This window comes from Galeopterus variegatus, unplaced genomic scaffold, assembly GCF_000696425.1.
Source record: "Galeopterus variegatus unplaced genomic scaffold, G_variegatus-3.0.2 Scaffold1820, whole genome shotgun sequence".
In the NCBI taxonomy this organism is placed as follows: Eukaryota; Metazoa; Chordata; class Mammalia; order Dermoptera; family Cynocephalidae; genus Galeopterus; species Galeopterus variegatus.
In genome coordinates, this window is record NW_007727931.1 from 215891 (window position 1) to 242077 (window position 26187).

The window sequence follows — 26187 nt, forward strand, 5'->3', positions numbered from 1 at the left end:
CGTTTCAAAGAACGAGCATGGTTTGGATCGGACAGGTACAGAACCGGCAAAGGCACAAGCTACCGTACTTGAGTTTTGCATCAGGCGCCCGGGAACGTCACAACGCGGGAGCGCCCTCTTCCGGATGCGAGCTACTCGGTCCCTCTGCTGGTGCCTCAGGCGAGCGCGGAGCCGGCGGTACGCAGGCGCCGGGAGCGGACGGGGGCTCGCAGAGGCTTGAGAGGCGCGCATGCGTGCAGCTCGCTGGAGGCGGTAGCTTCTTCGGCGTCGGGACTGGAGGCTAAGTGCTAAACTGTGTGGGGCGCGATTGGGATCCGGCTGTCAGTCGGGTAGGCATAGGTGGGACGGCAGCCTTGTGGGGAGTAAGGGTCTGGAAGGCGGGGGCCCGTAGCGCGGGGTTCCTGAGCGTTTCCTGTGAGGTCGGGCCGACTATTGTATGTGTCGCAGCGGCTGCGCACAAAATGGCGGCGGGCAGACGGCGGGGGCGGGAGGAGGTTGGGGGACCCCCGGGATGGGAAGGAGAGCTGGGCTACCCCGCTCCCGCGTTTGTTCACCTCACTGCCCAGGAGGGCCCGGCTGGGCACCCGTGTAGCACCCTGCCTCGAGAAGAGCCTCCTGACGCCGTTGCACTGGGCCGAGGGACAGAAGAACCGTGTGGCAGGGCCGAGGAGGCCCCTTCCCCATCGGCGCGGGGCCTGCCAAGGCCGCGCCAGGCCTGACAGCCAAGGAAGCGGTGGTGAGGGAGCCCGAGGAGGGAGGTACCGTTCCCATCGGGCCCGAAGAGGCGGTGGAGTTTGAGCCGAGCCCTTCGGCCAGCGACGTTTGTGCAAGAAGCGTGGAGAGAAGAGCCTGTTTGTGTTTGGGGCTGGGGAAGGGGAAGAAGGGATGAAGGGGGGAATGTTGCGACCCAGCGGCTTTTGCGGGCCGGTACCTTATGCCTGCCTTGTGCGTTTATGAAAGCAAAGAAAATGTCACCTCTGTGTAGGATACAGAGGGTTCGTAGATGGCTGTGATACTTCGTCCCAAATTTCTCAGAGGAATCGTGAATACGGGACGTCGGTGGTTTTTGTGATTCCTAGCTTGGGCCCGTTCTGTTAAAGGGGAAACGTATATCACGTACTTTGAGTCCTTCAGGATGTTTGAATCTGGTCTTTTGTTATTTGAGGTAACTGCGAATGAGGGAGACTTACAAAATCTCCATTTGATCTAGATAATGAAGGCTGCCTCAGGCTAATTTTTCTTAATCTTAAAATTTGCTCTTAGATGAAGTTTGGGGATTGGGGAAGGGAATACTCTTAGTCTGAAAGAGTTCTGAAGAAAAATTTATCAAGCGATTTATGTTGATTCAAATTTTTTTTCTAATCAACTTTGGAATTGTGTACACAAAAAAAATTCTCCGTTTTTTTCCCTCATTTATTGTAAAGGGTTAACTAATTTTTCAGGTATGTTGTGTTCGCTGGTTCAGATTTGTAGTTAAAAACTGATAACTTTGAAAAAAAATTTTATTAAAAAAAAGATGAATTTAAGAAAGTTTACCCAGAAAAATAAACGCATACATTAATTACTTCAGAACGGGTTTAAGTTTTCTTAATGATTATACATCCTAGACTTAGTGGGCTTATGTTGCATTACTTTTTTAAAAAAAACTTATTCGACGGCATTTTATATACACTTTATTTTGTATTACCATATTCTGTAGCATGTACTTGTAAATAATTATGTGGAATCCAACATGTTAATACACTAAAACATGCTGGGCTATTCCCTTCTTGGTCATTTGTGTTGGAACCAGGTTGGAAGAAATCACAAAATTTCATTTGTTTTTATTAATGAATTTTCGGACTATATTCATGTCACATATCCATTACCTGGTATGTTTGTTATATTTCAGTTTTGTAGTCTTTCTTGCATTTTTATTATGGAGGGTGTGTGCAGCAGATACTCTAGTTTACAGAAAGTTCCTGCAGTCAATCATCACTTTGTAGTTTGTGGCTGTCTTTTAGAGTTTTTCTCCAGTGCTGTTAAGAAGGTGATCTTTGGAAATTTTGTTTTTATGTAGTGGAAGAATATGAGACTGATGGTTTAGTGAGAAGAGAATAGGCTTTGGAATAAGGAGATCAGGACTTGAATCCCTGTTTTTCTGTTACTGTATGTGTGAGACTTTGGGTAAGTTATTTTAGTTTTTCTGAACTTTTGTTTCCTTCTCTGTAAAATGGTGAACTACTACTACCTGCTTGGGATTTTTGTGAGTATTAAGTAAGACAATGTACAAAAAGCTCCTATCCCTTGGAATATACTAAGTGCTTAATAAACATTAGCTGTTACTTTTATTTCAATTTTTTTTTTTTTTAAAGATGACTGGTAAGGGTATCTTAACCCTTGACTTGGTGTTGTCAGCACCATGCTCTCCCAAGTGAGCCATGGGCCAGTCCCTTTTATTTCAAATTTTAAAGTGCTTAGGCAGCATCTTTTGGTAGAAAATTGCAACCTATGAATATATTTTCCTTTTAATGAAAAAGAAGAGGCTTGAAGGACTTTAATAGAATTTCAAAGTTGAAAGATCATCTAACTTTCATTAAAATATTTTGTGCTTCTATAGACTTTATACATGCCTCTCACAGCATTCATTAAAATATATTGTAATCATTTATTTATGTGATTGTTAATGTTAATCCTTGTATCTGTTCCAGTGCCTGGTATGTATTAAATGCTCAGATGTTGAGTGAATGAATTTAGGGGGTAGTTGCCAGAGCCTGGACTCCAAATGTACACTGATCAAGATTTGAATAAAAATGGCCAAATTCTTAATAAAATGCTATAAAGTGCTTTACATACTAAGAAACAGTGCTCCCAGTATGGGAACTCAATAACACAGTTTGGGCTGTTTTGCAAGGAAACAGAAGCTGATAATGTGGTGGTTTAGAGATCCTCCAAGTTGAGTAATCGTGTTGGTGGCTAAAACCAGTAAGCCCCTATTTGTATCCATCTTATTTACTCTTTCTTGCTTCAACTTTGTTTAGTCTGAAATTCGTGGCTAAAAATGAAAATGGAAGGAAAATAATAGTATGTGGAAGATGAGAAGAGAATAAAAGGAAAGGAAGAAGGGTGAGAAAAAGGGGAGATGTAGAAATAAAACACATAGCTATAATGATTTGTGAGAGTCAAGAATAACAAAGGTTTTGGATTGAGAAAGTTCAGGGTGCATAGGAGAAATAGGTTTAAGATATATGTACAGTATTTTCTTAGTGGTTACCTTGGGCTACATATATTTTGGGTTATTTTTCAACTCTTTTGAACACCTTAAATACCATAATATATTATTCCAGTCTGTTGTTTTTATACTTTTTTCCAGTCTTCATTTTATTAAACTTTCAGCCAATTTCTCTATTGTCTCTGCTGAGTGAAAGTTGTCAACTTTTGAATTTTTAAACTTAAAAAAAATTTTTTTTCCTTAAAAATTTTAAATGTGTACAAAGGTAGAGGGAATTATATTATAATTTACCCGTGTACCTATAACCAGCTTCAATAATAATAAGCCAGTGGTCATTTTTGTCTCATCTCTACCCTATTTTTAAGCAGATCCTGTGTCATATCTGTTCACCAATATGTAGTTCAAAACTTTCTCTAAAATATTTAGGAAAAAAACATGTTTATCACACCTAAATTAATTAATAATTAACAGTAGCAACAGTGGTTACTATTAATAGTTATTAATAATACTTTCTTAGATCAAGATATTCAGACAGTATTCAAATTTCCCCACTTGTATCTCTCACACACACACACAAACACAAACAATTTTTAGGAGTCAGAATCCAAATAAGATTTATTTATTTATTTGTTTGTTTGTTTGTTTGTTTGTTGGTTGGTTGGTTGGTTGTTGTTGTTGAAACTGGCCTGTAGAGGTATCCAAACCCTTGACTGTTTGTTTGTTTGTTTGTTTGTTGGTTGGTTGGTTGGTTGTTGTTGTTGAAACTGGCCTGTAGAGGTATCCAAACCCTTGACCTTGGTGTTATAACACCAACTGAGCTGATCAGTCAGCCCTCCAAGTAAGTTGTATAATTGGAGCAATTTATTTATAATTAGTTGATATATCTCCTAAATTCATTTAGAAGCTCCCCACCTACCTTTCCTTGCAGTTCACTTGTTGAAGGAAAAGAACTGGTTTTTTATACGTTGTTTAGATAATGCTTTGCTTCATCAACGTCTGAATCCATGAATTTTGATGTGACTTTTAAAATGTATTCAGTAATTGCTAGATCTCAATTTAGTAAATACTGAAAGGTAGAAGTAAGCAATTCTTATTTCTTTTTTTTTCTTTGACCGGTAAGGGGATCACAACCTTTGGCTTGGTGTTGTCTGCACCATGCTCAGCCAGTGAGCGCACTGGCCACCCCCATACAGGATCCGAACCCGTGGCCTTGGCGTGGCGCTACCAGCGCTGCACTCTCCCGAGTGAGCCATGGGACCGGCCCCTTATTTCTCATATATTGTAATTTTCAGAAATTATCCAAATCTTAATAAAAAGAACAAATATCTACCTGCTTATTAAGAAATGGATTTGTTAACTATCATTTTGAGCACCTATTTGTGTGTCAGAAGTTATAATTGTAATTAATATTCACAGCATTCTGAGTAGGCACTTTTTTTTTTCCCTGACCGGTAAGGGGATCACAACCAACCCTCCGCAACCAACCCTTGGTACGGCGTCGTCTGCACCCCGCTCAGCTAGCGAGTGCACCGGCCATCCCTGTATAGGATCCAAACCCACGGCCTTGGCGCTGCCAGCCCTGCACTCTCCCGAGTGAGTCACGGGGCTGGCCCTGAGTGGCACTTTTTATTTCCGTTTTTGCATGATGAAACAGGGTTGGGTTAACCACCTTGCTCAGGGTCACGTTGTTAGCAAGCAGCTGGATCAGAATTAAAACACTGTAGGGTCTAAGTTTCTAAACAGTATGCTACAGTACCTCTCTAAAGCTGAATTAATAGTGTTAAATTTTATTTATGGGAGTTAACCAATTTTGCATGAAGTCATTCACTGGCACCCCTCCTAGCAGGGTGGGTATCTTCAGATCAGTGGAAATTTCCCCAAAGATCAGATTATTATGGATTGCATAATGCGCTGACTAACAAGTGAATAGGGAGTGGACATGATGCAGAAAAAGAAGGGCCAAATCCAAAAATGTGTTTGGGGCTGATACTCTTTATTGTATTGCAGGTTTTCTGCCCCTTGCCATACTTGCTTAAAATCGTTTTGACTTAGTATACCATTAAGATGTTGCATAGTCCAGTATTGGATAGAAAATGTTGGGTCATTGACTATTTTTGAATGAATTTAAGCTCTGGTGATGGGAATTTCCTGTCTCTCCCTTTCCCTTTCCTATTCTGCATGTACACACACTCATACTCTCTTTTTTCCTGAACTGTTTGACAGTAAGTTGCATATATCGTGCTCCTTTATCCCTAAATACTTCAGTGTATATTTCCTAAGAATAATGGTTGTTTTCTTTCATAGTCATAGTACAGGTATCAACTTCAGTAAAATTAACATTGATAAACTTCTTTAATCTACTGTTTGTATTCTGGTTTTGTCAATTGACCCAATAATATTCTATATAGCAGGGGGGTTTTTTTGTTTGTTTTTTCCTTCAATACAGGATCAATCTAGGATCAGATATTGCATTTATTTGTCATGTCTCTTTAGTCTTCACTAATCTGGAACATTTACATAGCCTGCCTTTATCTTTTGTGAAGTTGACATTTTGAAGAATAGAATCTGCTTTGCTTTTCTTTTTAATAGAGTGGTTCTCATTTTGGATTTATCTGATGTTTCCTCGTAATCTGATTAGATTCAGATTATGCATCCCTGGACAGAAAAGTCATGTAAGTGCTGATATGCCCCCAGGGTATCAGATTTGGAGGTGCAAAATGTTCATCTGCCCTTCATGGGCGATATGTTTGATTAGATGTTTTGATTGAAGTGTTTGCTGCCCCCCACCCCACCCCTGGAACTAATTTCTGGAGAGACATTTTAAGACCATGCAAATGTCCTACTCATTAAAATTTCCCTCAACTTCATCTGTTCCTCTACATTTACTAGTAGGTACTCAGCACTCTGTAAGAGCCTCCACTTCTTCCCCATTGATTGATTGAGGTATAGACTTACAGAATCTTGGTTTTTATAGTGTTTTATAATTTAATACTGTTGACGTTTTTCTTCTTTCTCCCATTTCACATTTGTATGTCTTGACTTCTACAGTGAAAGTCCTGATTCCCAACACCATCAAAACATTTACTTATTTGCTGAATCCTATCATATCTGAACTAGTTTCAGAATTGCTTCACCCATACCACTACAGAAAACAAACCTACTAAAAAGAGTGAAAATTTGTTGTGCTCCCCTTTTCTCGAGCTCTGCCAAAACTGAGTATATATAAATTGAATAATGGGTTCATAAGTTCATTAGTTTTCTTTTTTCCCTTCAGTAGGTTATTGTATTCATTTGAAATATGGTTGGACTAGTTAGCTTTCAGTTTTAGATATTTCCCTCCTTCCCATCTTTGCTGACTTAGTTTAAAAAAAATGTAGATTGTTAACATGCTTTAAAGGTCAAAACTATATTATAAGATGTGTTCTGTGAAATATTATTCCCATATCCCCTCAATCCTTTTTGTCCATTACCGCTTTTAGGTAACCAACTTCATTTTCTGTGTTATCCTTCCTGTGTTTCTTTTTATACCTATAAACAGATATTTGTGCGGCCCCCCCCCCTTTTTTTTTACACAAAAGATAGTATAGTATGCTCTTTTGTACTTTGTAAAGACTTTGGGGCTTTTGTCATTTTAAGGCATATAGTCAGATAGTTTAGGTATGCTTACTTGAAGATTTTGGAACCCTCTTTAGGCACATGGGACTGTTTTTTGGCCCATGTACTCCATGAAAGAAGCAAATAACCAAATGGTAGGGAGAGCAAAGATACAGTTAGGCCTCAGAAACAGTTGTAGTAGGTATTGAATACCTTCAATATTGTATGTGCCTCTTGGTCGTGCAAAACTCTGTTGTAGTGGCTTTATTTTGTTTCAGTGCTTGTGCTTTCACAGTAAAGCAGTAAATATGACTATCAACAGCTTTTGAGTTGTATAAACATCCACAACTTTTCTCCTTTCTCATTAAAAAAACAGAACAATCCCTGGGAAGATTTCTTTATTCCAACTTGGATCATCTGGTTTATCTTGGACTAATCCATTATATTTATTAGGGGTTGCAAGGTAGGCAGGACCACTGATACACATTTCTAGGGGAGCATCATTTCCATTGAATGCAGTGTTGTTCTTCGGAGACCCGTTTATGTATGCAGTGCACACGCTCCTACAAAAAAAGAAGGTGTATCTGACTGTACTAACACCATTTATCAAAGAGTTATTTTCCTGGGAATAATAACAACATTAAATCATTGCTCTATGAGATTGTTAATGCTTGGTTGTCATGGTGATATGTTCCTAGCATTGTGCATTAGCAATTGACCTTTTTTTTTTTTTCTTCGTATCTGAAGTCATGACGTTTATCGATCCTTTCAGGTGGTGGTGAAATTTGTGATGGCCTTCGTGTGATGCCAAATAATGTTTCTAATTGTCTGCCATTTTGATGTCTGTTTCTTTGGTCATTTCCTTGAAGGCACATTTTGGCATTTTAATATCTAACATCATACTTTTTCTCCACTTCACACTTGGGACATCTTCGGAATTATGACATGCATACTTTTTGTGAGACACGAAGGGACAAAACTTAGGGTAGAAAAATGTTGGCTGACTGAATCTATATGGTAGGAGAGATTAGCAGATTGAGTGACAGGTAAACTGTGGAAAGCGTAGGATGACATGTTTTTGTGACTGAACAATTGGAATTTTGTATTAACTGCCCATTGTAATATCTGTATTCTTAAGTGCCAAAGTGAATTTATATATTCTGGGAAAAACAGTGCTCTGACACAGCAGCACTAAGTGAGGTACGTAGGTATATACCTAGAAAAATAATGTTAATGGGAGTTTTCTCTTTGTGGTAAGATTATCAAAAAAGTTCTGCATGTCATAGGGATGATTTTTTTCTTTCCTTTTTTGGGGGCGGCAGATAATTAACATGTATTACTTTTTTATAATTACAGGAAAACAAAGCTGTAAAATACATTTACATTTTATATATCTGGAATATAGCATAGAAAGAACACTGAGGGGGGAGGTGGGTTCTGTTGTGATCTTGATACTTCCTGTGTTCTAAGGCTTTACTCAATCTGTAAACTAGGATTGCTTTGCTCTCAGTGTTGTTGTGAAGCTCAAATGAGATCATATTAAAATGCTTTGTATAAACTGTGAAGTGTGATACAATCCAAGTGTGGAGTTTGATATAAATCTTTTCATTTTGAATATAATGGAGGCTTTATGATCTGGCTGACTAATTTTTGATGATGGTTTTGGATTCTAAGAGATTTTAGGTCTACTAATATTTATAAATAAAATTACGGGCTCCCTTCCTTCTAGAGGACTGGCATCACAATGATAGGCAGTTCTTGATCACGGTAGTGTTGGGCATCTCAGAAATACTTCATGGGATCTGACGGCGATATCTTTTTAATCCATCAAACCATTTCTTTGTGACTGCCTCAAGAACTCAGTTTCTACTATGTGCTTCTAAAAGAATTTTTATGGTTCATGTTATATTGAATATTTTTCATTTTACGGTGGCATGTTTTAGTTCTTAAAAGGACATAGAGGAAGGACCAGCTAGTTAGCTCAGTTGGTTAGAGCATGGTGTTGATAATACCAAGGTCCAGGGTTTGATCCCTGTACTGGCCCACCTTCAAAAACAAAAACCAAAAAAAGGTATAGAAAAGATTTTTAATTGCTACTTGTCAAAATAAAACAGTTCAAAGCTTCAGAATGTTTTGTGACCATTAAATATTTTTGAAAAATATTAAATACAGGAAAATAAAGTGTTTTTGAAAAATATTAAATATAGGAAAATAAAGTGGTTTTGAAAAATATTAAATATAGGAAAATAAAGTGTCAGTTGAAAATATCAAATAGCATTGTTTCGTACTATAATGTTTGGTGTAACTCCCGCCCCCAATCACTTGTGCATGCACATACACAAAACTAGAAGAAACTGTACCAGAATATTAGGTTACTGTGGTGAGTGATGGTTTTATTGGTAGGTTTTATTTGCTGCTTTTTATATTTTCTGTAACAGGCATATATAACTTGTATAATTAGAAATAAAAATTTTGTTTTAAAGGGTTAATATTATTTAGTTGCAGTTTTCAAAGGAGTCAATAATTAAGAACTCAGATTTTTCCAAGTTAGTTTAATGATTTCATAAGTTGGCTACCCATAAATTCCTCTGAGTGGACAAACCTCTTTATGACCAGGGATCCTGGGGTTAAATGAAAAAGGCTTTATAACAGCTGTCTTAATTTGTTTGGTTGTTTTCCAGGTGTTAAAGCCAAGTATACACTTGCTTTTTGGTTCCTGTTTCTTGTCACATTGTTTTCAGGTTATGTCATCATCATCCTCAAAAGGCAGAGGGTTTATTTTCTTCGGTATGGCATAACCTAATTCTTAATCAGAGATTTGCTTCTTTTGCTTACTTTTATTTTCTTCATTTCACAAGTTTTTTCCACCGAAAGGTAGAATGAAACAAAGACAGTGAAATATTTTATAAAAAGTCAGGTGGGAAGGAAGGATGTAGGGAATAATAACTAAAATGAGATTTTAGACTTAAATCTGAATTTGTTATTTATATATTGCTTGTTAATCATTACAAATTAGCTGAGTTTGTTTTTTGTTAGACCTTAGTGTGATAATGTTAGATTGGGAAGAATGAAGTTGTCTTCGGTAATTCATGGTTGTTTTTTACTCCTCCTCCCCTTTTGTTTTCTGTTTAAAATGTACCTAGTATTTTAACACTTAAACTTTATTTTGGAACTATTCAAACATGTAAAAAACACAGAAGAAAGGTGATACATTTTTATTGGGCCCAGCACTGTTTGCACAACACATACTTTTACTAGTCCTGTTTCATCAAACTTGCCTCAAAACTAAGTCTCTTTCTCTTCTCTAGATCGTTTTAAAGAAAATCCCAGACAGTATTTCACTTGTTAAGCACTTGAGTCTGTAACATTGGGTCTTTATGCTAGTGCATTTGTGAATCTGTGTAGGTAACTGTAGATTTAAAGTTTATGATAGCTAAGGAAAAGGTGTGAATGACAGAATGAATTGGGATGGAGGCCAGCTGTAATATAGAGAGATGAAGGCTTGTAATAGGATGGTGAGGGTGGTGAAGGGGAGAAAGAAAAGTACATAAGAGAAGTATTGACAGGAATACATACAATTTTGTAATTAGTTAGAAATAGAGGGTAAGATTTTTTGAATCTCGGTGACTAAGGGAATTGCTGTAGAGAAGGCAGAGGATTGAGAATGGAAAGTTTTGTTTTGTTTTGTTTTGTTTTGTTTTTAAGATGATCGGTAAGGGGATCTTAACCCTTGACTTGGTGTTGTCAGCACCACACTCTCCCAAGTGAGCTAACTAACTTGCCTTCTAATTTTTGTCTCCAAATTCTGAAATTTCTCGTCAGCCCAGGAGTTTTCATATCTTTTCTGTGTGGATCTTGATTCTGGTCATTAAAAGCCTTTCAGTACAGTAACTCAGGGGATAAGTACCAAGACCCACATTGAGTGGTTTTTTTTTTATACATACTTATAATAAAGTTTAATTTATAAATTAAGCACAGTAAGATTAACAACAGTAACTAATAGTAAAATAAAACAATTATAACAATACTGTAATGAAAGTTATGTGAATGTGGTCTTTCTCGCACCCATCTTGTTAACCATGGGTAACTGAAACTGGAAAATGGGGAACCATCCATGCCATGTCATATGCTCTGGGTCTGTAAAGTTTTTTTCAGAATCTCAGTTAATTTTTAATTTTAAGCTGTATTTCTCCCTATGGCAGTGGATGCTGTATACTCTATGACTGGGAGAAAAAGAAAAATTAAAAACTCAAAATTCCTTGCTGAAGTACGTATTAGTTTTTGTTTTGTTTTACTTTGTTTTTTTTGGCAGCTGGCTGGTATGGAGATCCAAACCCCATAAAAAGCTATAAAGTTGCACTCTAACCAACTGAGCTAACCAACCAGGCCCCATATTAGGAAGTATTCATTTTAATAGGAAGTATTCATTTTAAAAACATTCAAATTGAAATGTGAAGGATTACCTTCTCAGCTATTAGGAAACTCAGTTCTCTGGAAAATGGAATATTATTTAATGGTTATGGATTATAAAGTTTATAATATTTATTGTTTCTTTTTTTTTAAAGATGACCGGTAAGGGGATCTTAACCCTTGACTTGGTGTTGTCAGCACCACGCTCAACCAGTGAGCCAACCGGCCATCCCTATATGGGATCCAAACCCGTGGCCTTGGTGTTATTAGCACCACACTCTCCCGAGTGAGCCACAGGCCGGCCCAATATTTATTGTTTCAAACATATGTCCTGAGTATCTGGCTTTCACTTGTCATGTTCAGTCTATAAATTCTGTGATATTAACAGTATTTAAAAATTATTGTCAAATCAGTGAATGCCATTCATCCTTGATGAACCCCTTGTGTTTCTTAACTTTTAATAGTAGATTTGAAGTACCTGGGGCTCTATTAATTTCCCACTTTGGTGTTGGAAACCAGCTTGCTTTTAGACATAAGTTATGCTGATTCTGTATGCTGATTCTGTTTACATACTTAGGTAATACTGTTGTTGGGCTGTTTCATCTTTAACCAGCATTTTATTTATTTTTGCCCATATGTTAATTTAAAAAATGAAAACGACCTGAAAGTTTTTTTTTTTCAACCCACTAGTTCTTATCCTTAGGGTATATTCTACCAGGAATGTGTATCATCATTCTTTTTTATAGCTGCCAAATATGGATTATGCTGTGGTTTATTCAGCCAGTTTCCAGTCTCTGTGCAAACCCTCTTAATTGCTGAGTGTGAAAAGGGAAACTTCCAGATTTCTAACTATATATTTTGTCATTTTGGTTTCTCTAGTTCTTATGATATATTAGTTCCATCTTAAAAAGTGGGGTGTTAGCCCTGTGAAGGAAGGAATCTGTTTTGGCTTAATAACTTTGGTTCTTCCCTGCCTAGAACAGTGATGTCATTAATTATTTGCATGAATAACAGCTGGATTTGAAGGTACTCTAATATATTTATTGCTAGGGAGGCCATTTCCCTTATTTTTTTTTTTTTTTTTCCCTTTTTAAAAATCTATTTGGAGTTCACTTTTATTGTATGGTGTAAAATAGAATCTAATTTCAGTTTTTTTGCAGGTGTATATCCAATTTTCCCAACATCATTTATTAACTGGACTATCTTTTTCCTAATGTGTATTCTGGCACTTTTGTCAAAAATTAGTTCACCGTATATGCATGGTATTATTTCTGGGATTTCCATTCTGTTCCATTGGTCTATGTGTCAGTAGCAAACTGTTTGGCTTGCTATAGCTTTGTAATACAATTTGAAATCAGGAAGAATGATTTCTTCAGCTTCTCTCTTTTTGCTGAATATTGCTTTAGCTATTTAGAGCCTTTTGTGATTCCATATACATTTTAGTATTGCTGTATCTATACAAGTGAGCCACAGGCCGGCCCTAGGAGGCTGTTTCTCTAAATTTTTTAGGAGTACATAGCATTTTTTTTCAGATATTCTGAATGACTCAGTACAAGGGATCATTAAAAAGTTCAAGGAAAGATCATATTGTCTTTTAATTCTGTTTTTCCACAAACTTTTTGAAGTACCTTCATATTTGATTTTGGAATTTTATTCCCTTGAATTGATTGAGAAGGACATAATAGTTAATTGACAAAGAAAAAAAGGTACTGATGATGGGGCTTGCCTGCCCTTAGGTTAGATTTAAAAAAAATAAAGCTCAGAATTATATAATTGAAAAAGAGAAGTTTATAATACCTTATAAATAGAAAGCTTGAAATATAAATATAAGCGTCCTTTTAGTCAAAACATTTTATTTGGAGTGGATGTGAATGATAGCTGTAAGAGAAAAAAACTAAACAGTAGCTTTCCTAAATGATTAAAAATGTGCTTAACGTTTTTTTAAGGCTCCTAAAAAAGTACAAACAAGCCAAACCTCTGTTTATTGATAGTTGAAATTCCTTGGCTGTGAAAAGGCCTTTTAATTTTTTTGTCTATGTATATTCCAGACTGTTCTGTGATAGATGGGTGTCATTTCAGGACTGGTATTCAGGGATGACACACTTCTATAGCTATACCAGTTGTTAAAATATAGCAATAATTCTGCCATGATTAGTAAGTAGCTGCAGCTCCAAGGGTGTGGAAGCCCATGACTCCCACTCTTCTGGTTCCTCACTAGGGTTGCCCCACCATTACCTCCTCATGCTACAAAAATTAAAAGCTTGAGGGGGAAAGGGTGAAGGAAGGAGGGGCTCAGGATCCTGTTTCCATACTGCAAGGCAAATATGTTATGATTGTTCATTGCTTGTGCTTTCTCAGTTATTATATATTTCATATATCACCCTTGGGAAAATATGCATGAAGAGAACACAAGTTTGGGAAGTACAAAAGGAAAAAAGGTTTTTGATAAACAACTGGACTTCTCACAGTCTTTAATATGCTAATAGGCATTGTGGTTCTCTAAGAAGAGTAGCAAGTACAGTACATTTCAAACTTTCTTAACCAGGGAACTACTTTGTAGAAGACCAGTCTTACAGGACGCTAGTATTTGTGTAATACAGTTTGTGAAGGGCTGCTCTGTTAAATTCTATAAGTGAATACTTGTATCAATATAAGGCAATAGCTAGGCACATAAGGAAATAACATAGGTTTTTGCCTTTAAAGAACTTAAAATATAGATACTTCTGATTCTTGTTTGGTGTTACATGTAGTAATTAGATGAGGTCTAATCTGAGATCTGATCCTTTTCTATTTTATTTTGGGGGAGAAACTACATTTGGAAGTGCTTTGTGCTCCTGAAGTTGTAAGAGGAGTCCTCACCAAATGGGGAAAATGGTGCAGAAAGAGTTTGAATGACTAGATGACAGACTGCTTATGTAAGCAATGGTTGTTAAGAATTAGATAAGGACGGAGTTGTTCTTGGAAGTAATTTTGTGTAGAAGGTAGTCACAGTTTCATGATTTATGATTGTCTAAAAAGAACTTTTAGGTATCATTGTTCAGTAAGCTTGCATCTGTTGCTTGTATCTGGTGAATCAGAAACCTATATAATTTTTGTTATATCCGCATGTTTCATTCTAACTTGAAAATTAATAATTTATGCGTGTTAGTAATGGGGACTTTGGATGTGATCGTTCAAATAGTTTAACAAATATTTGAGGGTCTTTTGAGTAGGAGTAAGGTTTATATGCCTGGGTGATAACAATGAATGTATACCTTCAAATGACACTAGATTGTTGAAAAACACCATGCATATGAACACAAAAGTAAAAGGTACGAGTCCAAAAATGGCACAAGCAATAAATAAGAACAGTTGTTGGAAGACGCACTCTGGGCCTTGGTGCTCAAGAAAGGTTTAATGGAGGCTGACCTTGAAAGATGAGTGAAGTCAGATAAGTCAGCATCCAGGATGAGGTTGGTTTGTTGTTTTGACTGGAAGAGAGAAAGGGACGTGAGAAGAGAAGAATAAGAGCAAAGTCATAGCTAGAATGAGTGTTTAGTAAAATTAGAAAGGTAGAGTTGGCTAGATTGATTGGATCTTAAAGCTAAGAAATAAAGGGTATGAGGTACTCTTGTGTGTTTTTGTTTGTTTGTTTGTGACTGGCCAGTATGGGGATCCGAACCCTTTTACATTGGTGTTACAGTACCACGCTTGAACCAACTGAGCTAACTGGCCAGCCTCTTGGGTTTTTTTTTTTTTCTTAAGAGATGACCAGTAAGGGTATCTTAACCCTTGACTTGGTGTTGTCAGCACCATTCTCACCCAATGAGCTAACCAGCCATCCCTATATGGGATCCGAACCCATGGCCTTGGTGTTATCAGCACCACAAAGGAGTGATGTGGTTAAAAAAAAAAAAAAAGTCCTTTTGCAAAGATTAAATGTGGTGGCAGTATGAAAAGTGGTTGGAAGGGAGTGTGTTAACCAGATAAAGCCCATTTTCAGCTTAATTAGCATTTTGCTAACATTTATGTATTAAAGGAAAAAGTATATAGTAACGTAATGGGTGAAATTGTAGCTTGAACCAGAAAGTGATGATCAGCAAATAGGATCCATAGTGTGAATTTTTCACAGCAGGCATAAATGCCTCAAGACCTGACGTTTCCCACCCTGCATTTCTATCAGGTATGAAAGTAGAGACCTGATAGAAAACACAGGCATAGTCTGTGCTCTTTTATTAAACCGCAAGAAGGAAGGCAAATTATGTGGCTGCTGGCCTTGGTCCTGAATTATAGCTCAAGTATTATTTTCTGAGAAGTGGGTTGGAGTGGGTACTGCTGCACTCTAATGGGCTGGTCAGCAACCAGTTTTAACTAATACAGTGCCTGAGAACTACAAGATACTCTTTCTCACAGCTATTAGTGGTTATCAGGCCACATTACCTTGAATGCAAATCCTGGCATGGCCACTTGTCTGTGTAAGTTACTTAACATTTCTGTACCTTAGTGTCCTCGTTTGTTTACAAAACTGTTCATTTCTCAGACAGTTATGAGAATTAAATGGCTCAATCCATATGAAGTGCTTAAAACAGTAACTGACACGTGGCCAGTACTCTATAAAGTTAATCATTGTTATTCATAGATATTTGTCTATATTCACTATGAGGGGAATTGAAGAAAAGGATGACTGGTTTTGTTATGTATTATGTTGTATGTTATAACCAATCCCTTGCTATTGCACACTGCTTTGTCAGACTCTGTAGTCAAATTATTGGCGAGAAATTTTTATCTTGCAAGAAACCACTGCTTAATAACAGTTTAATAAATGCAATTTAATTGCTATGTAGAAGTTATTAGATGTGAAGGCTGATTCCAAGGAAGATTGTCTTAGAGAAATGCGTCTTATAAAACTAATGATTACAGTTATCATTTTCATTGTTAATATGTCTCATAACATACATATTAGGTCTGTGCATTTCTGAGTATTTTAATGCCTTCATCTTTTTTTCCCCAGTATTAAAGTGTGAAATAAATTCCCAGTGTTTTTCAAGATTATTTAAAAGGAGTTGTAATTACCACTCAGCACCTAGGACAGCACCCAGTACAACACAGTATACATGAACTCTGGCTTTGAGGTTTGGGGTTTGTGTTCTGGATTCAGGAAAGAAAAGAAGAGAGAGTTTTGAGGGAATTTAAAAATCCACATAAGCCTTTACTCTAAAATTATATGAAATGCAGAATGATTTCACGGCTTTATTTCAAAATGTTTTACACTGGCTGTAGAACCCACTTCATGAAGTAGTGAGTTAAAATGATCTAATATTTGTGTTTTAACTTTCAGCTTTGTGTTATTCTTGGAAAATTTCGCACCACTTGTGAATTCCTTGAACCTGGGCATTGCAAACCCACTTCTGTTGGGCCCATCTCCTTTGCACTTTGCTCAGATTAAGACTCAGTTGGCGCTTCAGCAGCTGAATGCCGTTGCCTCACATGGTTCAACACCACCTTATACTTTATTAAATCAGGCTTTCTTGAAAATAGCCATGTCGAGACCCAGGTTTAATCCTCGAGGAAACTTTCCACTTCAAAGGCCACGAGCACCTAACCCTTCTGGGATGAGGCCTCCAGGACCATTTATGAGGCCTGGATCTATGGGTCTTCTAAGATTTTACCCAGCAGGGAGAGCCCGTGGAATTCCACACAGATTTGCTGGCCATGAATCTTATCAGAACATGGGACCACAGAGAATGAATGTTCAGGTAACTCAGCACCGAACTGACCCAAGATTGACCAAAGAAAAATTGGATTTTCATGAAGTACAACAAAAGAAGGGGAAGCCTCATGGTAGTCGGTGGGATGATGAGCCTCATATATCTGCATCAGTGGGAGTGAAACAAAGTTCTGTGACACAGGTTACAGAGCAGAGTCCTAAAGTACAGAGCCGCTATACGAAAGAGAGTGCCTCAAGTATCTTAGCAAGTTTTGGATTATCTAATGAAGACCTAGAAGAACTTAGTCGCTATCCTGATGAACAGCTGACTCCTGAAAATATGCCATTAATTTTAAGGGATATAAGAATGCGAAAAATGGGGCGCCGATTACCTAATTTACCTTCTCAGAGCAGAAATAAAGAAACACTTGGTAGTGAAGCAGTTTCGAGTAATGTGATTGATTATGGGCATGCAAGCAAATATGGCTACACAGAAGATCCACTTGAAGTACGTATTTATGATCCTGAAAGTCCAACTGATGAGGTCAAGAATGAATTTCGGTCACAGAGCATTTCTGCATCTGTTCCCACTCCAAATGTGATATGTAATTCTATGTTTCCTGTTGAAGATGTGTTTCACCAGATGGACTTCCCCAGTGAGTCCTCCAGTAATCAGTCCTTTTTCCCAGTTGAGGGTGGAACCAAGATGTCAGGCTTACACATTTCAGGACAGTCAGTCCTTGAACCTGTAAAATCTGTCAGCCAGTCCATTAACCAAACAGTTAGCCAGACAATGAGTCAATCTCTGATTCCTACATCTATGAACCAGCAACCTTTTTCATCTAAATTAATTTCAGCTGTAAGCCAACAAGAGCGGGTCCCGTATGAACCTGCGATTAATTCATCTAATGTACATGTTGGATCGAGAGGAAGTAAAAAGAATTATCAGTCAGAGACTGACATTCCCATTCAGTCTCTCTTTGGAATTGTGAAAGCATCATGGCTACCAAAGTTTTCACATGCTGATGCCCAGAAGATGAAGAGACTTCCAACTCCTTCTATGATGAATGATTATTATGCAGCATCTCCAAGAATATTTCCACATTTGTGTTCTCTGTGTAACGTAGAATGTAGTCATTTGAAGGTGAGTGTTTTTAAAAGATCACTGTATAATGATGCTCAGCGCCCAAGTTTTGTCTAAATTCTGTTACATGTGCTGTTATTAGATTAGGCATTAGGTAAATGGCAGAAATTAATTTTGATTACAACCTCAGTGCTGAGCTGTAATCTTATGTAGCCCTGTCCTTAGTACTGAATTGAGTGTTAGGCTTTCTGTATTCCTGTGACTGGGCACCCCACATAGTTTGTCCATTTATTTTGAACTTTTAATTAGTTATCCCACTTACACAATATAAAATTTATATAGCTTAAACTGTGTACTTACAAGACGATGTCACATGAGTCATCTTTTTCTAAATAAGAGGATCTGTTAGTATAAACATATAAAAAGTTGGTATAACCCATTTGTACTGCACACTTTTAAGAGAGAGAGAGAGAGAGTGTGTGTGTGTGTGTGTGTGTGTGTGTGTGTGTGTGTGTGTGTGTGTGTGTGTGTTGGCGTTTTGGTGGCTGGTCTGTATGGGGATCCAAAGCCTCGACCTTGGTGTTATAACACCTCACTCTAACTAGCCAGCCAAGAGGCATTATAGTCTTGCAATAAGGACAGTTAATGTTGATTTAAGTATTTTCTGGCTTTTTAGGGACTAGCAATCTTTAGTATTCATTGAGAGAGAGCTTCCTAAAATAACTTCATAGCAAAAATGAGTCAAGATGCATTAATTATTTTGGGACCAGCTGTGGGCGCAGAAAAGGGAGTGTAAAATGTTAGAAGTTTGGAGAGAAAAGTCTTTAAAAAAATAAGGAAGCTTTAGGTTCTTTCGTGGTAGTATAGCTAGATGGAAGTATTGCAGAGGTTCTGAAGAGTAGTATAATGTAGAATGTACTTGTTATAGTCATCATTGGTAGATATGAGCAAGAATTTCCAAGTAAGTTTTATTCACTTGTATATGTTTGGAAACCAGTTTCTACTATTTACTAATGTGATTTATAGATTTAGATTGTAAATGGTCCGGAGGGAATGTCCTTCCCTTAGGAAGAAACTTTGACTTAAGGCCATAACCTTGAATTGGTTGTATGCTTTAAATAGGCTTAAAATTCTACAGGTGTTAATTTTCTGGTGGTTTTTCCTCCTTCCAGAACTGCCCTTTTATTCTCTTTCTATTATCCCTTCACCAGATTTCAGTCAACAAGAATCTGATGCCTAGATCTGATGCTGTTGTTTTAGGGTTAATTCCAGCAAAAGAGAATAGCATTCCACCCCATTTTAGCCAGATTTGCAGAATTCTAATAAAATAGTAGTTGCCTTATCCCATCAAATGGGATAGCAAAGTCTTTACCTTGAAAAATCTCAGAATAATTCACAGCACTTAGATGTAATCCTTGGCGTAAGTGCTGAATTGAGTGTTAGGCTCTCTCTGTTCTTGCTGGGATACCACATAATTTTTTCATTTATTTTGGACTTTTAATTAGTCATGATGAATCTAAGGAAATATATCTTAAAATAAAGAACTTGACGTTTTAATTTTTATTCTGTAGAGAAGAAAAGGTGTACATTTATTTCGATGTGTATTTACTGATACTAGTTTTTTTTTCCAGTGTAGAATATGAAGTTTATTCTCCCAAAGAGGTACTTTAATTATAGGATTTTTTTTTTTATTGAATCATAATTAATTATACATATTTTGGGGGTTCAATGTTGACATACGTTGATCCAAGCAATATTACTAGTAATATATGTTATTACAGATCGTACTTATTCTTTATGCCCCTTGTCTAATCTCTCCCTTTCCCCCTCTCCCTCCCCACTCCCACATCTGATAACCCTAGATTTCTTCTCTCCCTTTGAAAGAGTAATGGTTACTTTATTGATTTGTTGCCTAGATGATCTGTCCAATGCTGAGAGGTGTGTTCAGGTCTCCCAATATTATTGTAGAGCAGATGCTTCTTCTTCCACTCTGGCTTTGTGGAGAGAGACATCCTCTTCTTTTCTTTGGACTCTGCTGGTGACTCTCCTTGTGTCAGTGCACACCAGTGGCTGGTGGACCATCTACACATGGTGGTTGTGACGACTAGCCACTTTCACAGCAGCTGTGGTTACTGTGGTGGCTGTGGTGGGCCACCCACATGGAGATGATGTTTTTGGCATGCTCCTTGGCATTAATGGTGTGCCTGGTTGTGGGAGGGGGGTCTGTTTCCTGGATCCATGCCTCAGGCCCCCAGGTGGACCCTGAGGCACTGGCAGTTTGCCTGGTTGGGGGGGGGGTCAGGTCCCTGGCTTCATGCCTCAGGTCCCCTGCCAGGCCCTGAGGTGCTGGCAGTGTGCCTGGGCCAGGACTAATTTTTTGTCCTTGCTTACTTCTAAAATGGAGGAACTTCCTGTGAGAACCAGTACTTGAGCTGTGTGGTTGAGCTAAATTGCTGCTTTGGTGCTGTTCCCGTAGGGAAGGATTTTTGTGCAGCTCAGGGTTGACCTTATAGGTACTTCTGGCCCTCCAGAGACCTGGTGCACCTGGGTTGTGTAGAAACTCTGATCTGGGCCTGAGTCTTTTCATCAAACTGCACCCCATGCAATTCTGTATCCCTGACCAGTCTCCACTGAGTGGTCCTGTGCTTATTGGGAAGCAGATCATTGTCCTTGCTGTGTCCCAGTGTTCTCCTGGTAGGCCCGTTTCCCCCACCGCCAGTGCTGCAAACATGTCCCATGGGATGGGCAGTGCACAGGTCCCTTGCAATGACTCACCAGCCTCTAACGGCTCCTTTTTTTCAGTTGTGGCTGCTTGCTCCTGTGTGGATCCAAGGGAACCCTATTAGTGGTCTTGCTGTCCTGAGGGCCACTAAGGCCCTCTTTTCCCCTGCCTCCTCCAAACAACTTCATCCGAAGGGCACAGCTGTGACTTTTCCCAGCTCCTGCTCTGTGCACTCAGCAGTTCCAGCCTTAAAGCGACTGCAGCCCAAAGTGCTCTGAGCAGTTTTTCTTTCATCGTGGCTTCTTCTGCCTTCATGCACTCCATAGGTCTCTCCTCCTCTTCCCCTGAGCTCTAGCAGCCCCAGCTTGGCTGATATTGCTTTTTTATAGCTGTAAATTGGTTGATTTGTAGGAGAGAGTGATACTGGGGACTGTCTATTCCACCATCTTGACCGAAAGTCCACTGATACCAGTTTTGTATGTGACCATGTTAGGTACTGGGGCAGAAATGAAGAACTGTATAGAATTTAGATGTTAAGCAGTTTGCACAGTCTCATTGAGGAGAAAAATTATACACCCAAAGAATTAAAAAAAGATTAGAAGGTAACAAATAGTTCAGTGATTAATTTGTTTAGGTATGCTATAGGGGAGAGATATTTAATATTTCTATCTTGATTTCAGGCTTATATTAGGCCAGCATTATCAATTTACCAATATCTGTTGTGTATCTAGAAGTATGTGATTAAAAAGAAGTATAAATATGCTTCCTGGCATCAAAAGACTTATACAGGCTAGTTAGAGAAAACTATTGGAGTGACAGTTACTAAATGCACTATGTCTGTGCTAGAATGATCTGGGAGGGATGACTTCATGGAGCAGGTTGAAAATGGGTCTTTAGATATACCTATTTAGAGGGGAGGAGGGATGACATTCCAGATGGGAGCAAAAACATACAGAGAGGCAAAAGTTGTGAGAGAAGGGGCCGGCCCGTGGCTCACTCAGGAGAGTGTGGTGCTGATAACACCAAGGCCACAGGTTCAGATCCCTATGTAGGGATTGGGCCAGTTAGCTCACTTGGGAGAGCGACAACACCAAGCCAACGGTTAAGGTCCCCTTACTGGTCATCTTTTAAAAAAAACCTTAATTGGGCCGGCCCGTGGCTCACTCAGGAGAGTGTGGTGCTGATAACACCAAGGCCATGGGTTCAGATCCCTATGTAGGGATTGGGCCAGTTAGCTCACTTGGGAGAGCGACAACACCAAGCCAACGGTTAAGGTCCCCTTACTGGTCATCTTTTAAAAAAAACCTTAATTGGGCCGGCCCGTGGCTCACTCAGGAGAGTGTGGTGCTGATAACACCAAGGCCACGGGTTCAGATCCCTATGTAGGGATTGGGCCAGTTAGCTCACTTGGGAGAGCGACAACACCAAGCCAACGGTTAAGGTCCCCTTACTGGTCATCTTTTAAAAAAAACCTTGATTGGGAAAGAGTGATGAATATATTAGAAATAAGTGCAAAGGGCCTTGAAAAAGCTAGCCTAAGGGTTACTTGAGGTGAGAGGCATTAGTAAACTAAGTTTCTCGATATGCATAGTGACATGTTGAAAGTATGTTAGGGAGATCTGACTGAAGTGTGCAGGCTGAATAGCAATGAGAATAGATGGAGTTAGCCTCCCTAATTGGAGGCTTCCCTAGTTATTCAAGTGTAAGATGGTAAGAGCCTGGGTTTAATATGGTGGAAGTAAAAATTTGAGAGGAGAGGAAGTCATTTAGAGTTCACAGAGATTGCCATTAAAAAACACACGCACACCTTTTAACAGTCAGCACAATGGAATGGGGCTCATCTAAGTAACGAATTCTTCACTACTAAATAGCCAAATGGTAGGGATTTGTGAACATGAATTTAAGTGGTACAAACTACTTCTCTTGTTTTTGTGATATATTTTGCTGCCTTGTAAGTATGCATACATATGAAATTATAAATATGTAGCCAATAAATGTAAATTATGAGTTGCAAACTCTCTCCTACTAAGTAAGTCTGACTCTCTATGTTTCCTACCTTTGAGTCTTTAAAGCTGTAGCCTGAAGTTGTATTTTGAGAATGTAACGATAGAATGTGAAATGTTTTAGAGGAGGAGCTTTCCTTGGTTTAGGAACTATATTTCTGACTAAAATAATTTAGTTTGAAAAAGTACTGACCAACATAAAAAATATTTGAGGTAGGTGGAGGATATATGGATAAATACATTCACAGTTTCATTCTGAGCCTGCTCAAGTCCACAGTCCCTGCAGCATCTCCTGCTTAGTAGATAATTATCACTTTTTCTCTGGAGAGGCAGTGCTGCTTTTGGACCATTATTTAATCTGGATACTGTTACTAGAGGGAGTAGAAAATGAGGGGACATAGGTATATTCGTTGAGCTTAGAGCAACTAATGTCAGTGAATGAAGGAGGCCTGTTAAAAGACAGTAGAGAATGTACATATGTGTGCGTTGAACTGGAGAGAGTATGTCATAAATAGGTCGGCTATCACTCTCATCTGATAGTTCCTATGAGAATGCATATTCAGTACTATCATATCTTCATATTTTTTCAAGAAAAGCTGGAAGCCTGCATTTGGGGGTAAAATCTCTGGATTTTTAAATGTTGGCAACGTATTCAAATAAAGCACTGTGGTCCAAATAAATCATGCCCAATCCACTGCCTGTCAGTGTGTCTGTTTGATGTAAACAATGTCCAGTTAATATAAAAAACATGGGTTTAGCACTACTAGAGTACTCTTAACTGCCAATCATCTTCTAGCTTTCTATTTGTATCACTGACCAAGATATGCAAACATTTGTTTTTTTGCAGTCTTATCAGTTCCATGTCTTCATGAAATAGTTTAGGGTTTGTCATAACTTGTTGCTGACTATAAGTTGTTTCTTGTACTTACTTTCAGATAGTTCTTGCCAAGGCAGAATGCAAAATTAGTGTCAACTATGGAAATTTCTAGTTTGTCTTTAGCAATGATCTAAACTGTTTTTGAAATGGAAACAAATAACATTTTGCTCAAGGGAAGTTTTAAAATACAGACTTTTTAGTAAGTTTTCTGCCTTTCTAAATTCTGGAAGAATAGTAAAACATTGAGTAATATGCTTGTTGCTTTTAACAAATTGTTTCACTTTGGGCACTGTATCTTTGAAAACTGTATTGGCTTTTTTTTTTTTTTTTTAAACCAGATGTATCTTTCAGGAGCTCTTCATGGGTATAGATTGTAATTTTAGGGCAGATTTATTTGTAAATGAAGTAATGTATAAGAAAGCATTTTCTTTATTGTAAAGCTCACTATATAAGAGAAATTGTGTCTTTGAAATGGTGTTACTTTCCCTTAAATCTTGAAAATAAATTAGATATGATTAGCAGCAGTTTTTTATATTTTTACTAATCCTTATCATTTGCCAATATAGTGAATACCTTGTTTGGAATGGTACTGGTCTATGAGGTAGTATTTTTTTGGTTGTTGGTGTTGTTAGCTTGAATTTTAGAGGGTGTAAGTCATTGAGATACTGTATTTTGAAGATGCGTTTTCACAGATACCATTTTATTTATAGAATTTTTGGTGTTCTCTGGAGTGTTATTTTTATATTTGAGATAAGTTATTTTCTGATTCATGCTTTTGTTTTCTCCAAGTTTAAATATATATATTGATTTCAAAATGAGTATTCATGGGTGATTTTTTAAAATGTTTTCTATATTTAAATATTTTTAAATGGGATCAATGAGATATGATATCAGTGCATTTTGTTTAGAGGCCTTTAATTTGTGTTTGTGAAAATTTTGTTGAGTAATCAAATGCTGTTTAAAATTAGATTTGTTTAATTTTGGGGAAAAAAAAATCTTTTGTCTTTTTTAAAAGCCTAATTCATTTGTCAACATGAGGAATATTCTAATTTCAACACTTTTCTCCTTTTATAATAGGACTGGATTCAGCACCAAAATACATCTACTCATATTGAGAGCTGTCGACAGTTACGTCAACAGTAAGAACTTTTTTTTTTTTAATAGGTAACAAATTTACAAAATAGTTAATGTTTAGATATGACTTGAATACCTTTAGTGGGATACTTTGGAGAAAAAGTATTTTTAGAAGGCTATTGCTTATTTTAAAATACTAATTTTGTTGGGCCAGCCCGGTGGCGCACTGCTACAGTGCACCGCTTGGGGGCGCGGCGGCGCTCCCACCGAGGGTTCGGATCCCACATACAGACCGGCCGCTCACTGGCTGAGCGAGGTGCGGGCGCAACACCAAGGGTTGCGATCCCGTTGCCGGTCCCAGTCCGGGCGCGACACTGAGGGTTGCGATCCGTTGCCGGTCACGAAAAAAAAGACAAAAAGGGAAAAAATTTTTTAATAAATAAATAAAATAGAGGAAATTCTAATGTATGCTATTGGTGGATGAACCTTGAAAGATGGCAAGTGAAATAATTCAGAAACTATTGTATATAGTTATGTAGAAACACATATGTATTACATGTATGAGATATATGTGGTAAGACCTGAATGAGGATTTCAGCTTTGCTCAGTCTAGAGGAGAAAGGTGTTGAAGTTTGATCCCAGCCAAGTAAACTCCCTGATTAAAAAAATAACACTCTTGGGCCAGCCCCGTGGCTCGCTCGGGAGAGTGCAGTGCTGGTAGCACCAAGGCAGGAAAAAAAAAACAACTAATTTTGTAGAAGTATATTTAATATTTTTCCAGAAAGAGAGAATTCAATATGATTCTCTTCTCTGATTTCTTCCTAACTTAATTTCCAGTGGGTAGACTTGTGATATCATCGATTTATTCTTTTCTGGCTTGCCTTCCCTGGGATGGTTTGTCTATTTTAGAGCAGATACCCTTCTCTTCTCCTGTTTCCGCCATTTCTCAAAGGATAAATAACTAAAAACCAACTGACACCAAATACCAATACTTAATTTCATGTCAAAGGCTCTCTTCTGGCTTGAAACCTGTTTTCAGAATAAACCTTAAATAAGGGATGAACAAGCTAGATATCTTGGCTTCTCAACAATGGCTCTTCATTTTTCTACTTTTTCCTTCTTTAAAACAGGGCATCTGTGAAGGTTTCCCTTACTATTCAGAGATGTGGAAAGTGTGATTTTAACAGTATTCTCTCTCTTTTTTTTTTTTTTTGCAACTGGTCAGTACAAATTTATTCTTTTTTTTTTGTAAACTGTTTGAGAATAAATTGCAGACATTATGACACCTCATTCCTAAATGCAACTCCTAGGAATAAGGAAACTTTTCTACATAATCAGGTCCTGATTATGTAGAATAATCTACATAAATGTAATATAGTACATTTAAGGAGAATAACATAATTCCATAATGCCTTACTAATACACAGGCCAAATTCAAACTTTCCTACTTGTTTCTAAAATGCCTTTTATAACTAACCCTGTTTGCTTCCCTGTACACTCCCAATGTATGATTCAGTCAAGGTTCA

At 37.9% G+C, this 26187-nt stretch overlaps 1 protein-coding gene across 1 annotated transcript in view; it reads left to right on the top strand.

The window, feature by feature from the left end:
- Positions 1-220: 220 nt before the first annotated feature.
- Positions 221-26187, top strand: part of ZNF638 (zinc finger protein 638) — an 84327-nt gene continuing 58360 nt past the window's right edge. Inside the window, 3 exon segments of the mRNA XM_008579142.1 lie at positions 221-329; positions 16533-18045; positions 24665-24726. Of these exon segments, the coding sequence (XP_008577364.1) occupies positions 16735-18045; positions 24665-24726 (1373 nt within the window). The 5' untranslated portion in view covers positions 221-329; positions 16533-16734.